The 12213-nt window shown below is 42.2% G+C and overlaps 1 protein-coding gene across 1 annotated transcript in view; it reads right to left on the reverse strand.

Moving 5' to 3' along the window:
• The window catches only part of LOC107291420 (cytochrome P450 2J5-like), a 27064-nt gene that overhangs the window by 9320 nt on the left and 5531 nt on the right, over window positions 1–12213 (reverse strand). The window contains exons 2-6 of the mRNA XM_015820415.1: window positions 10477–10639; window positions 9641–9790; window positions 3040–3200; window positions 2254–2430; window positions 595–736 (exon numbers count right to left, since the gene is read on the reverse strand). Coding sequence (XP_015675901.1) covers window positions 595–736; window positions 2254–2430; window positions 3040–3200; window positions 9641–9790; window positions 10477–10639 — 793 coding nt within the window. The remainder of the gene's footprint in view (window positions 1–594; window positions 737–2253; window positions 2431–3039; window positions 3201–9640; window positions 9791–10476; window positions 10640–12213) is intronic.

Here is a 12213-nt window from a genome sequence, read left to right on the forward strand (position 1 = left end):
TATTATTATTATATTATTATCTCGCAGCCAGGCCTCTCCTCACTGGCCCACTTCTTCTGCGGCGCCTTCTGCTGTCAGGCCTGCATTTCTCAGTCACAGGCCTTTCCGGAATGCCTGTGCAGCCAAGAACCGAGCTATGGATTCAATCTATAGCTTGGTTCTGCAAGTCCTCTGCAGCCGAAGACAGAACTATGGATTGAATCCATAGCTCGGTACTCGGCTGCATAGGCCTTCCAGAATGGCCTGACTGCAAAATGCAGGCCAGAATGCAGCTGCAGAATGAAGCTGCTCCTTCGGGCCCCAGAAAAAGTGGACTTGCTGGGCAGGGCTGTTGGAGCTGGAGGTGAGTGACATCCCCCCGAAAATAAGACCTGGTGCCTCTTTTGGAGGCAAAAAGAAAAAAAAAGACCCGGTCTTATTTTCGGGGAAACACAGTAAGTCGAAGTGCTATGGCTATTGCTATTCACGAAGAAGAAGAGTTATTCAAAATGGAAGTTTGCCTACATGCAAATCCCTTGAGAAAGACGGATGCTGTGTTACATTCTACTACTAATAATCCCAGTTTTTTGTCAGCACTGTATCATTTTATCTCACCTTGGATATCCAGATGATTTGCCATAACCAGCAATGCCCATTTCAGAGAACCTAAAGTTGTATCTGTCCCACCAATAAATAAGTCAATAATGCAGTGAGCCAAGTTGTCTTCATTATAGGTAGAATCGGGATCGCCCTTGCTCTAGGATTAACGGTAAGAGAAATGAAATGGCATTTTCCCATTATTTCCAATATTTCCACAACTTATTAACTCCCTGTTCTGTTCCATTGGCCATCTTATTTGGGGAGAAGGGCACTGTAGCCCAAACCACCAGGATGGCGTGAGATTGGAGAGGGTGGAGATAAAATTGGGACGAATTCTATACAGGTATTCCTCAATCTATGACCACAGTTGAGCCCCAAATTTCTGTTGCTAAGTAAGACATTTGTTAATTGAATTTTGCCCCATTTGATGACCTTCCTTGCCACATTTGTTAAGTGAATCACTTCAGTTGTTAATTTAGTCATATGGTTGTTAAGTGAATCTAGCTTCCCCATTGACTTTGCTGGTCAGAAGTTCGCAAAAGTTGATCACATGACCCCAGGACACAACAACAGTCATAAATATGAGTCAGTTGCCCAGTGTCTGTATTTTGATCACGTGACCATGGGGATGCCGCAGTGGTCCTAAGTCTGAACAATGGTCCTAAGCCACTTTTTTCAGTGCTGTTGTAACTTCGAACAATTATTAGTGTCACTAAACGAACTGTTGTAAGTCAAGGACTATCTGCAGTGAGGACTTCAGGGAAGAAACTATTAGGAGCAATTGGGATACTATTTCTGAGCTTTCCCCGACCTGGTGAGCTGACAATACTATGCAAATGATTTTGGCAAGATGATAATTAGAAGGAAACAAAAATACTTTTAAGGCTCCATGTGAAAATTGTAATCTAGGAGAGTGAAAGATAAGACATCTGGCTTAGATTTTACTGCAGTAGCAGCCTAATCATTGTGTCACAAATAAAAAAGATAATCTGGTTTAGTAATTATCCAGGTGAGGGGTCCTTGGTGTTCTCTGAGCTTGCTTGTTTTCTTGCAGACGTTTCATTACCCTAGCTAGGTAACATCATCAGTGCTAGTAGAATATAAAATGAGTGCAAACCTCATTCCTCCTAGCACTGATGATGTTACCTAGTTGGGTAATGAAACAAGAAGAAAAAACAAGCAAGCTCAGAGAGCACCAAGGACCCCTCATGTCAACTCTGAGTTACAAGCATTCTCCTTCATTAGTTATCCAGGTCCTTCATCTTAGTGGTTGTGCAGGAAGGAGCATATAGAATCTATCAGAACAGTTTAGAGCAGGGGTAGTCAACCTTGGCTCTTTTATGACTCGTGGACTTCAACTCCCAGAATTCCTGAGCCAGCTAAGCTGGCTCAGGAATTCTGGGAATTGAAGTCCACGAGTCATAAAAGAGCCAAGGTTGACTACCCCTAGTTTAGAGTGTGCACCTTCCCTGTGTCTGTGGGCACATGACATCAGATAAGATCTCTCTCTTTCTCTTAAGGGAAGGTAGACACTATATCCCATTCTGATACTTTCAAGTATTATGAGTCACTCGGGGAGTTTTATCAATGATTCTAGAAAATGCTCAGGAATAGGTGGGAGTTATGCATGGATTCATCTTCAAGCAATAGTCCCAAGACAAAGCAAATGTGTACTTTCTCCATTTGAAATAGGTAGAAATCAATGAAATCCTGTGGTTCATGCTGGCTTTGATTCTCCTTATGACGTGTGATCTCCTTCCTCACAAATGAAATCATCATCTCCCAAAAAGAAAAGGCAGTCTGGTGAGGACCAGGCAGATGCTTCATGATATATGGCAAAGCTTCATAGAGCTACCAATGAGAGAGAGAGAGAGAGAGAGAGAGAGAGAGAGAGAGAGAGAGAGAGAGAGAGAGTTACATATTAATTTTTGTTAAAGTCCATACATCCATTCTTTTGGAAAATTCTGAGTCAACATTGATTTGAAGTTACAAAAAAGTGGAGAGGAGAGGGAGAGGAGAGGGAGAGGGGAGGGGAGGGTCATGGAAGGAAACTGAGTTACATATGAATTTTTGTTAAAGTCCATACATCCATTCTTTTGGAAAATTCTGAGTCAACATTGATTTGAAGTTACAAAAAAGTGGAGAGGAGAGAAGAGGGAGAGGAGAGGGGAGGGGAGGGTCATGGAAGGAAACTGAGTTACATATGATTTTTTGTTAAAGTCCATACATCCATTCTTTTGGAAAATTCTGAGTCAACATTGATTTGAAGTTACAAAAAAGTGGAGAGGAGAGGGAGAGGAGAGGGAGAGGGGAGGGGAGGGTCATGGAAGGAAACTGAGTTACATATGAATTTTTGTTAAAGTCCATACATCCATTCTTTTGGAAAATTCTGAACTGACAGACGCATTTGGGAAAGAGAAGATTAAAAATGAAAAACAAGGTACCGTAAGTAATACTTACAAGGTAAGAGACACTGCTTCCAAATCTTATGAGAAATGAAATAGCTTCTGTCAACTCCAGGAAGTCCTTGTCTTCCGTGGAAAACCGACGTCCAAATGCTGCAGCACAGATCACGTTTGAAAATGATTTCATGATGGATAGCGAAGGGTCAAACGGCTGCCCTGAAAACAAAAGGATAGGAATTAATATTCACATGCGTTCTGTTTTTCTTTGCGGTAGGTACCAAAACTGGGAGGCCTGGCAGAAATTATTAGACCTGAAGAAGAGAAATTGTGATCCTTATTTATTTTAATTAGATAAACTGACTTTCTGTTGAAAGATCAAAAGATATGAACTTTAGCATAGCCAAGATAATTGGATGTCAGGCTCAAGCCCCAGTGAGGTCCACTTGAGTCCAGTTCTTTATTTGCTTACCCCTGATGAACAGATTTTTGCCAGACTAAAGCTACAACCTTCTAACCTACTGGCTATATCCTAAGAGATTCTAGAATTTGGCTACTCTGAACCTTTTCCTCCTCTGCTTCCAGTTCAGGACTGTGCAGTCTTTTGACTGGAATGTGCTGCCTCTCTCTGGGAAGATGCAGTGCTATTGTCGATATTGTTCCAGCCAACTATCTCCTTCAGCTACACCCTGGAAAAACTATTTACAAAACTTTAATGTCCTTAATTGATATTCTTGGCCATCAGTATCCCCAACAGCCTGTGCCTGTCTTCAACAGTGAAGGGACACAGGGCAGAAAACATCCTGCAGCCAAGAAGGCTCCACACCCGGTTGCACCACTCAGGTGACCTTGAGGACACAAATAAACCTCCAGGTGGCCTCAACGACTCTCTAAAAGAATGCAAATGACCAGCTGTCTGCAAGGAGTATAAATCCTTCCATTCCTCACCATCCAGTCAGAGCTAAAGAAGCTTCTTGGATGAGAAGCGAAACGTCTTCAAAGAAAAATAAGAAAATCCAGTTGCCTCCTGAAAAAGCACCTTTGGGACAATTATGACCTGGATGACTGAGAATCTCCATAGACATGCTTCTTAACGGTGTCTCACCCCTTCAATAGAAGGGCTAACCAAAGGGTGGGAATATGTTTCAATGTCTAGAATAACTTCCTGCCTCAAAGGCAAACCTGACACAGATCTCATTTCAAACTGAGAACCGTTGTTAAATAATATTGTAACATAGGGCATGGTACTGCATCCAGAGACTGCATATTGTCTGTCTTTCAATTTTATGAGATCGCTAAATCAGAATACATGTCTTAGTGATATGAACTGAACTTACTGTAATGTACAATTCCATTCAGTGATTTATATTGTGTTGGCCATGATTGTTTTTACTTGTTTTTTAGGTTAAGTTAATCCCTTGTTATGACACTTGTATCTAATTGCCCATAACTAATGATAGTTTAGAAAATTATAATCTTTGTGATGTGTTTAAATGCTTGACTTATTTATCTGAAATATATGCACACACATACACACAAAATTATATATTTCAGAGCTTAAAAAGTAACATTAATCTCACAATATCCTCTGGATATGACAAAATGAGCAGCCATTTCTTTATTCAAGGACCTGGGAAATGAGCAGAATAGAAACAGAAAGTGTTCTTTACAGCAGGGCTTTTCAACTGGTGGCACGTGTATCACCAATGGTACATTGGCACCTGGCAGGTGGTACGCAACCCTGCCTAGCCTAGACAAGTGTAGCAGGGGAGGGAACGAGCCAAAGCGGCACAGTGCAGGACTTGCCGTGAGAGAGAGTCCTCGGGAGCTGCAGGGATGCTGGGGCAAGACAAAGGCCCCAGGATCTGCACTTCCGGCACACCCAGAAGAGAAAGGAGGAGGGGGACGGAGACAGGAGAGGCTATAAAAGGAGGCAGTTTTGGTGGGAGACGGGGAGAGAAAAAAAGATGTTGGAAAAAGAGTCAGAAGAGAAAATACTTTTGTCAGAGAAGTGGTGTGTGTGTGAAAGAGAGGAAAGATTTTTTGGGGGAAGTGTGTGTGTGAGGCAGAGAGGAAAGGCTTTTGAGGAAAAGTGTGTGTGTGTGAGGCAGAGAGGAAAGGCTTTTGGGGGGAAGTGTGTGAGAGGCAGAAAGGAAAGGCTTTTGGGGGAAAGTGTGTGTGTGTGTGAGGCAGAGAGGAAAGGCTTTTGAGGAAAAGTGTGTGTGTAAGAGGCAGAGAGGAAAGACTTTTGGGGGGAAGTGTGTGAGAGGCAGAAAGGAAAGGCTTTTGGGGGGAAGTGTGTGTGTGTGAGGCAGAGAGGAAAGGCTTTTGAGGGAAAGTGTGTGTGTAAGAGGCAGAAAGGAAAGGCTTTTGGGGGAAGTGTGTGTATGAGGCAGAGAGGAAAGGCTTTTGGGGGAAGTGTGTGTATGAGGCAGAGAGGAAAGGCTTTGGGGGGAAGTGTGTGTATGAGGCAGAGAGAAAAGGCTTTTTGGGGAAGTGTGTGTGTGAGAGGCAGAGAGGAAAGGCTTTTGGGGGGAAGTGTTTGTGTGAGGCAGAGAGAAAAGTCTTTTGGGGGAAGTGTGTGTGTAAGAGGCAGAGAGGAAAGACTTTTGGGGGAAGTGTGTGTGAGAGGCAGAAATAATTAAACTCTAGATGTGTTTGAATATTAGTAGTTCGGGTTGGTAGTTGGGCTGTTGGTTTGATCTCCGAGCTTGGCGATTTGGCTGCAAACGTTTCATCTCCATTCGGGGGGGACATCTTTCAGACTCAGAAACATCCAGACAAATAACACCCACACTAATTTACATCACACTAAAAGGTATTTAAAGGCCAGTGCTCTGACAGACAAGCACAATTCAAAGCACAGTGAAGATGTCCCCCCCAAATGGAGATGAAACATTTGCAGCCAAATTGCCAAGTTCGGAGATCAAACCAACAGCCTCACTTAAACTTTAGTAAGGTGTTTGGAACAATGGGGGAGGAGGTTACTCCCACTAGCAGATGGATTCACAGCGAGCTGAACAATTGTAGCCAATGTATTGTCCTCAATATTTTTGTTTCAACATGGAGGAAGATATCCAGTGGGTTACCTAAAGGCTCTGTCCTAGGCTTATCACTCTACAATCTTTTCATAAATGGTTAATGAAGGGATAGAAGAGATATGCATCAAATTTTCAGATGGCCCAAGGTAAGAGGGAATTGGGCATTTCACAAAAGGCAGGCTGAGGGATCTTGACGGACTTAAATATTGGGTGCTGTCAAACAAAATGCAGTTCATCAGTGAAAACTATAAGTAGGTGGGGAAAAAACAGAGCACAGGGAAAATTAGGTGATATCTGGCTCAGCACTAACACTTGTGTGGTGGATTTTGGCATCCTGATAGATCAGTGATGGCGAACCTTTTAGAGACCGAGTGCCCAAACTGCAACCCAAAACCCACTTATTTATCGCTGGGTGCTGGGTGGGCGTGGCCCATTGGATGAGTGGTCATGGCATCCAATGGGCCACGCCCACCCAGCTGGGTGCTGGGTGGGCGTGGCCCATTGGATGGTGGTCATGGCAGATTGGGTGGATGTGGCCAAGGTGGGCGTGATCACCTCAATGTTGCTCATGGGGAGGGACATCTGTGGGGGCCGGGCAGGGTTGGGGGAGATCCAGGGGGTCTCTGGCCGGTGGGGCGGTGGGCAGGAGGCTCATCCTGGGGGGTGAGGCGAGGCAAGGCGAGGCAGGGCAGGGGTGGCTGCTGTCTGACACCATCGGCCCCTGCACACAGAGGCCAGAAAGCGCATGGGTACTGGGATGCATCCAGCCACGTGGGACCTCGGCAAGTTAGCAGGAGGCTGGTTGAAGAGGGATGGTTGCCATCTCCGGGGCATGGCGCGCGTGCCCACAGAGAGGGCTCTGAGTGCCGCCTCTGGCACGCGTGCCATAGGTTTCCCACCACTGTGATAGATCATGGTATTAAGGATGAGCTGGAAGTGATTGCAGCTGCCCAAAATGCTAATGCATTCTTAGGCAGCATCAATGATATATAGTGTCAAGATCAGAGGAGACGATAGCTCCACTATGCTATACTAGTAACATCACATCCAAATCAGTTCTGGTTCCCAGAAAACAAGTAGGAGAAACTGAAGAGTGCTGAGGACAGCAGCAAAGATAGTATGGGGTTTGAAGATTAAATCTTGTGCAGAATAGCTAAAGAAACTGGGTATGCTTACATGTAGCAGTCTTCTAATACTGTACTTGAAGGGCTGTCATGGGGGAAAGGGTGAGGATATATTCTCTATAGGTCTTTAGGGTAGGAGAAGAAGTATTGGATGGAAGCTATAGAGAGTGAAATCCAAACATGAAATAAGGAGGAAAATCTTGACCATGAAAGCTATTAAGCTGTGAGATAGCCTGCCTCCAAGAATCATGGATGCTCCACCAGGGGACATTTTCACTGAAATATTGGATAGAGAATACTTAAAAAAGAACCATTTGTTTGAATATGGTTAAAGAAATAGAAAGGTTTTGGAATATATATGTCATTCTAAGAGGGATGAATTCCCTAAATAATAAAGTATGCTTTTTTTCCCCGTTTTTGTTCTCTTTCTTGATATGAGTAATATAAAAAAGTTGAAATGACTTAGAGGAAATGTTTTAGATACTTAAATGTGATTGAATTTAAAAAAATTATAATGGATAAAAATGTTTTGAATAAGAGTTAAAGGACTAGAAGACTAGATGTATTAAATGGAATGTTTAAAGATTAAACATATGTTTAATTATGGTTAAAAAGAATAAGAAATTTAGGAAATAAATATATATTAGCTTAGGACGGATATATATTTTAAGTAGTATGTTATTTTTTATGTTTCTTTACTCCTGCTCTCTTTACTTTTTCCCCCCATTGTTTTATCTATTCCTTAAGAAATGTAAAAGTGTGAGATGGTTCATATGGAAAAATAGAGTTAAATTTTTAAATGTAATTAATTTTTAATAACATCTTAACCAGTAAGAATACCTAGAATTTGGTGGGAGAAACAAACTAAAATAAGGAATGTTAACAGGATCTATCATTAGGCAACCAGAATGACGGGATAGAAAAGAAATATTATATTGATGTGATATTATATTCCTAAAATATTATATTTTAGGAATATTGGGAAAAAATTATATATTTAATTATTACCTATCAAAACAATAAGAATTGTATTAACTCAATGTTTGCAAAAGAGGATATTTTGGGAAAAGAGGAAATCAACTAAAACCATTATGTGGATTATGGATTATAGAAATAAATTGTTAATGATTGTTTTACAACAGACAACTGTTCACCAATTATTAAGTGATTTATGTTTTTTTTAAAAAATCAATAAAATATATTACAAAAACAAAAAGAATCATGGATGTTCCATCAGGGGACATTTTCACTGAAATATTGGATAGTCATTTGTCTGAGATGGAACTAGGATAACGGAATAACAGAATGACAGAGTTGGAAGGGACATTAGAGGTCTTCTAGTCCAACCCCTTGCTCAAGCAGGAAACCCTATAACATTTCAGATAAATGGTTGTCCAATCTCTTCTTGAAAACCTCCAGGGATGGAGCATCCACAACTTCTGGAGGCAAGTCATTCCATGATTAATTGTTCTAACTGTCAGGAAATTTCTCTGTAGTTCTAGGTTGCTTCTCTCCTTGATTAGCTTCCATTCCATTGCTTCCTGTCCTGCCTTCAGGTGCTTTGGAGAATAGGTTGTCCTTTTCTTTGTGGCAGCCCCTTAGGTATTAGAACACTGCTATCATATCACCCTAGTCCTTCTTTTCATTAAATTAGACATGCCCAATTCCTGAAACGGTTCTTCATATGTTTTAGCCTTCAGTCCCCTAATCATCTTTGATTAGGGGGACTGAAGGATTCCTGCCATGGGTATGATGTTCTTTGAGAAATCCTCCATAGTCCATTCCAACCTTATGATTCTATGACTCAATGATTTAGCAGGTAAGGAACACTACTGAAAGATTTCTGTGCCATTATACTCAAGCCAACATCAGCTGCCAAAAAGGCGAACACAGTGCTGGGCTGCATTAACAGAGGGATAGAATCAAGATCATGTGAAGTGTTAATACCACTTTACAAGGCCTTGGTAAGGCCACACTTGGAATCCTGCATCCAGTTTTGGTCACCGCGATGTAAAAAAGTTGTTGAGACTCTAGAAAGAGTACAAAGAAGAGCAACAAAGATGATTAGGGGACTGGAGGCTAAAGCATATAGGGAACGGTTGCTGGAATTGGGTATGTCTAGTTTAACGAAGAAAAGGACGAGGGGGGACATGATAGCAGGGTTCCAATATCTCAGGGGCTGCTCCAAAGAAGAGGGAGTCAAGCTCTTCTCCAAAGCGCTTGAAGGCAGGACAAGAAGCAACGGGTGGAAACTAATCAAGGAGAGAAGCAACCTAGAACTAAGGAGAAACTTCCTGACAGTTAGAACAATTAACCAGTGGAACAACCTGCCTCCAGAAGCGGTGAATGCTCCAACACTGGAGGTTTTTAAGAAGAGACTGGACGGCCATTTGTCCAAAATGGTATAGGGTTTCCTGCCTGAGCAGGGGGTTGGACTAGATGACCTCCAAGGTCCCTTCCAATTTTACTATTATTATCTCAGTCTGTCACATACCCTTTGTCTCTGCAAAGAATTCCACAAGCTCGTGGGCCTCCTCTTGGATTTGAGATTCCATGCCTTTTTTCCCTAGTCCCAATTTCCTCATGGTGGTAACGCCAAACCGTCTTTGTTGTTTCCAGGTGTGACCGTTTGAAAATGCAATACCTGAGGTAATTGAAAAAAGTAGCGTTCACATGAGTAGAAAATTAATCAGAGTGACAGATTTCAAAACGTATGTGCAATTTATGTGTCAAAGCAAGGACATCCGAAGTTAGCAGATGCCAACACTGGTTCATCTTTCGGAATCATGACATTATGCTTCTGCATTAAAGAACCCAAACCATTCTACCCAATTTTTCATACTGAATAGTACTCTATGTCTCAAACCCTCAATCCTAATGGTAAATTTGTACTATTAATGACATAGAAAGCCTCAACTGATACAGCGGATGGGATGCAACGCTTTGGGAGAGTTCCTAGCACCCTTTTAACCTCATCGGTGACTACTGAAGTCCCACATCCTTACTCTTTCTTAAGGCTTCTCCTTACATCTCATATAATGTACAGTATGATAGAAGCTTCTGAGATGAAAATCATAATGTTAATTTAGATGTGTGGCTGCCTATTTTTTACTACAGTCACGTCAAATCTGCTGGATGGATATTTCAACATATTCCTTGCCTGTAATATGTACAGGATGTTCTACAGCAGCCTTTTCTACTGTGGCAATGTCTCTCTAAAACAACCTTCTCTCATTTCCAGATACTTTAATCCAAACCTTCCTACTATTGTCATATTGATTTTGAGGGGGGTATGACAAGGTAGCATCCACAGTTTTGATTGTGACTTACCCTTTTCTTTTACTGAAGCTGAAATGTAATGTGTGCTCAGGCGATCAACAAAAGCTTCAGAATGGTCTATTAGTACTTCTTTCACAGCTTGGTATCCGCAGAGAACTATACAGTGATAGCCCCCTCCCCACAAGGAAAAAATGTTCCCATATTCCTTTGCCAGCTGCAACAGAGAAGGGAAATGTCACATATTAATACACATAATTGCAAGTGAACCTGAAACTCCCATTCCAATTGCTTATTTCTTGCCCTCTCAGAAATCCTTTGACTTTTGGTTCCTTTGTTTCCTAAGTAGGAGTAACCTAAAAGGCATCGGGGACATATATCGTATTCCAGGTTGCCTGGTAAAGGGAAGAAAGCTAGGTTGGAGTTGCTGTCTCGACTCTGTGCTCTTGTTGCACTCCCAAACAGATCAACACACAGCCTTTTATTTGTGCATAAATGGGGGAGTGTAACAAGAGACTGTTCTTTCTATAATCATCTCTTACAAGCTATCTGGGGGGGAAAAATCTCTTCAATTGTGCCTGATTTTCTGAAACTGCCTGAACAAATGCCCGCAGTTTGTTTGGAAAGGTTTTTCAGAAGTGGCTTCCCACTGCCTCCCTCCTAGGACCAGAAGTCAAAATCTCCCATTTCTAGCTTGATGTCTTAACTGCTACACCTAACTGGCTCTGATGTGGAAAATGCCAAATATGTTGAGACATTACCTAGAGCTGCCACTGTCACTGATGGGGCAAATAAGAACAACCTGAGACACAAACTTTAGTTATGTTATTATGCCCTCTTCTTCCTTCCCCAAGAAATGATTCTTAGCGAAACTCTTCTCAACACGGGAATTTTGAGATTGGCACTGGAAGTTCCCTGGGTGTGAAGCAAATAGGCAGGGACCCAATTCTTAGCAATGGTTCTTGAATTGTGGCTTGTCCTCCCAGAATAGATTGGCTTGCTATCACCATGGTTCTTGTTGCTGTTGTTGTTAGTTGCGAAGTTGTGTCCGACCCATCGCGACCCCATGGACAATGTTCCTCCAGGCCTTCCTGTCCTCTACCACCCTAACCCTAACCCTAACCCTAACGCCTACTGCTTCAGTGACTCCATCTAGCCACCTCATTCTATGTCGTCCCCTTCTTCTATTGCCCTCAATCTTTCCCAGCATTAGGCTCTTCTCCAGTGAATCCTTCCTTCTCATTAGGTGGCCAAAGTACTTGAGTTTCAACTTCAGGATCTGGCCTTCTAAAGAGCAGTCAGCACTATGCTTCTGCTTAAGTAATATATTTGCAGTGTTGTCATAGCACGTAGTATAGGAGAACGTTTAGAAATTCATTTGTACCAGAAACCAGCACACACAGATCCACTGAAGTACAACCTGTTTGCTTCGATACTAAAGGTGAGAAACAAGGGTCATGAGGCAGGGATGCAACCAATGTTGCAGGTACAAAAGATTGCGCAATCATGAGGAGGGAAATCATGCAAGCGATAATCATTTGATTCCTACTCATAGGCAAAAGAGAGCAAGATCAAAAGAAAGAGATGGGTATTTAGTAGGTGTAAGTGGGTGTGAAAGGAGACCGTGTTCTTTTACAAGAATCTTTTAAAAGCTATTCGTAATGCTGAAGCACAGATAATGAAGGGGGAAGAGAAGATAATGAAGAGAAGGACGAGGGGGGACATGATAGCAGTGTTCCAATATCTCAGGGGCTGCCATAAAGAAGAGGGAGTCAAGCTATTTTCCAAAGC

This window comes from Protobothrops mucrosquamatus, unplaced genomic scaffold (genome assembly GCF_001527695.2).
Source record: "Protobothrops mucrosquamatus isolate PMUCROS unplaced genomic scaffold, P.Mucros_1.0 scaffold1126, whole genome shotgun sequence".
Lineage (NCBI taxonomy): Eukaryota > Metazoa > Chordata > Lepidosauria > Squamata > Viperidae > Protobothrops > Protobothrops mucrosquamatus.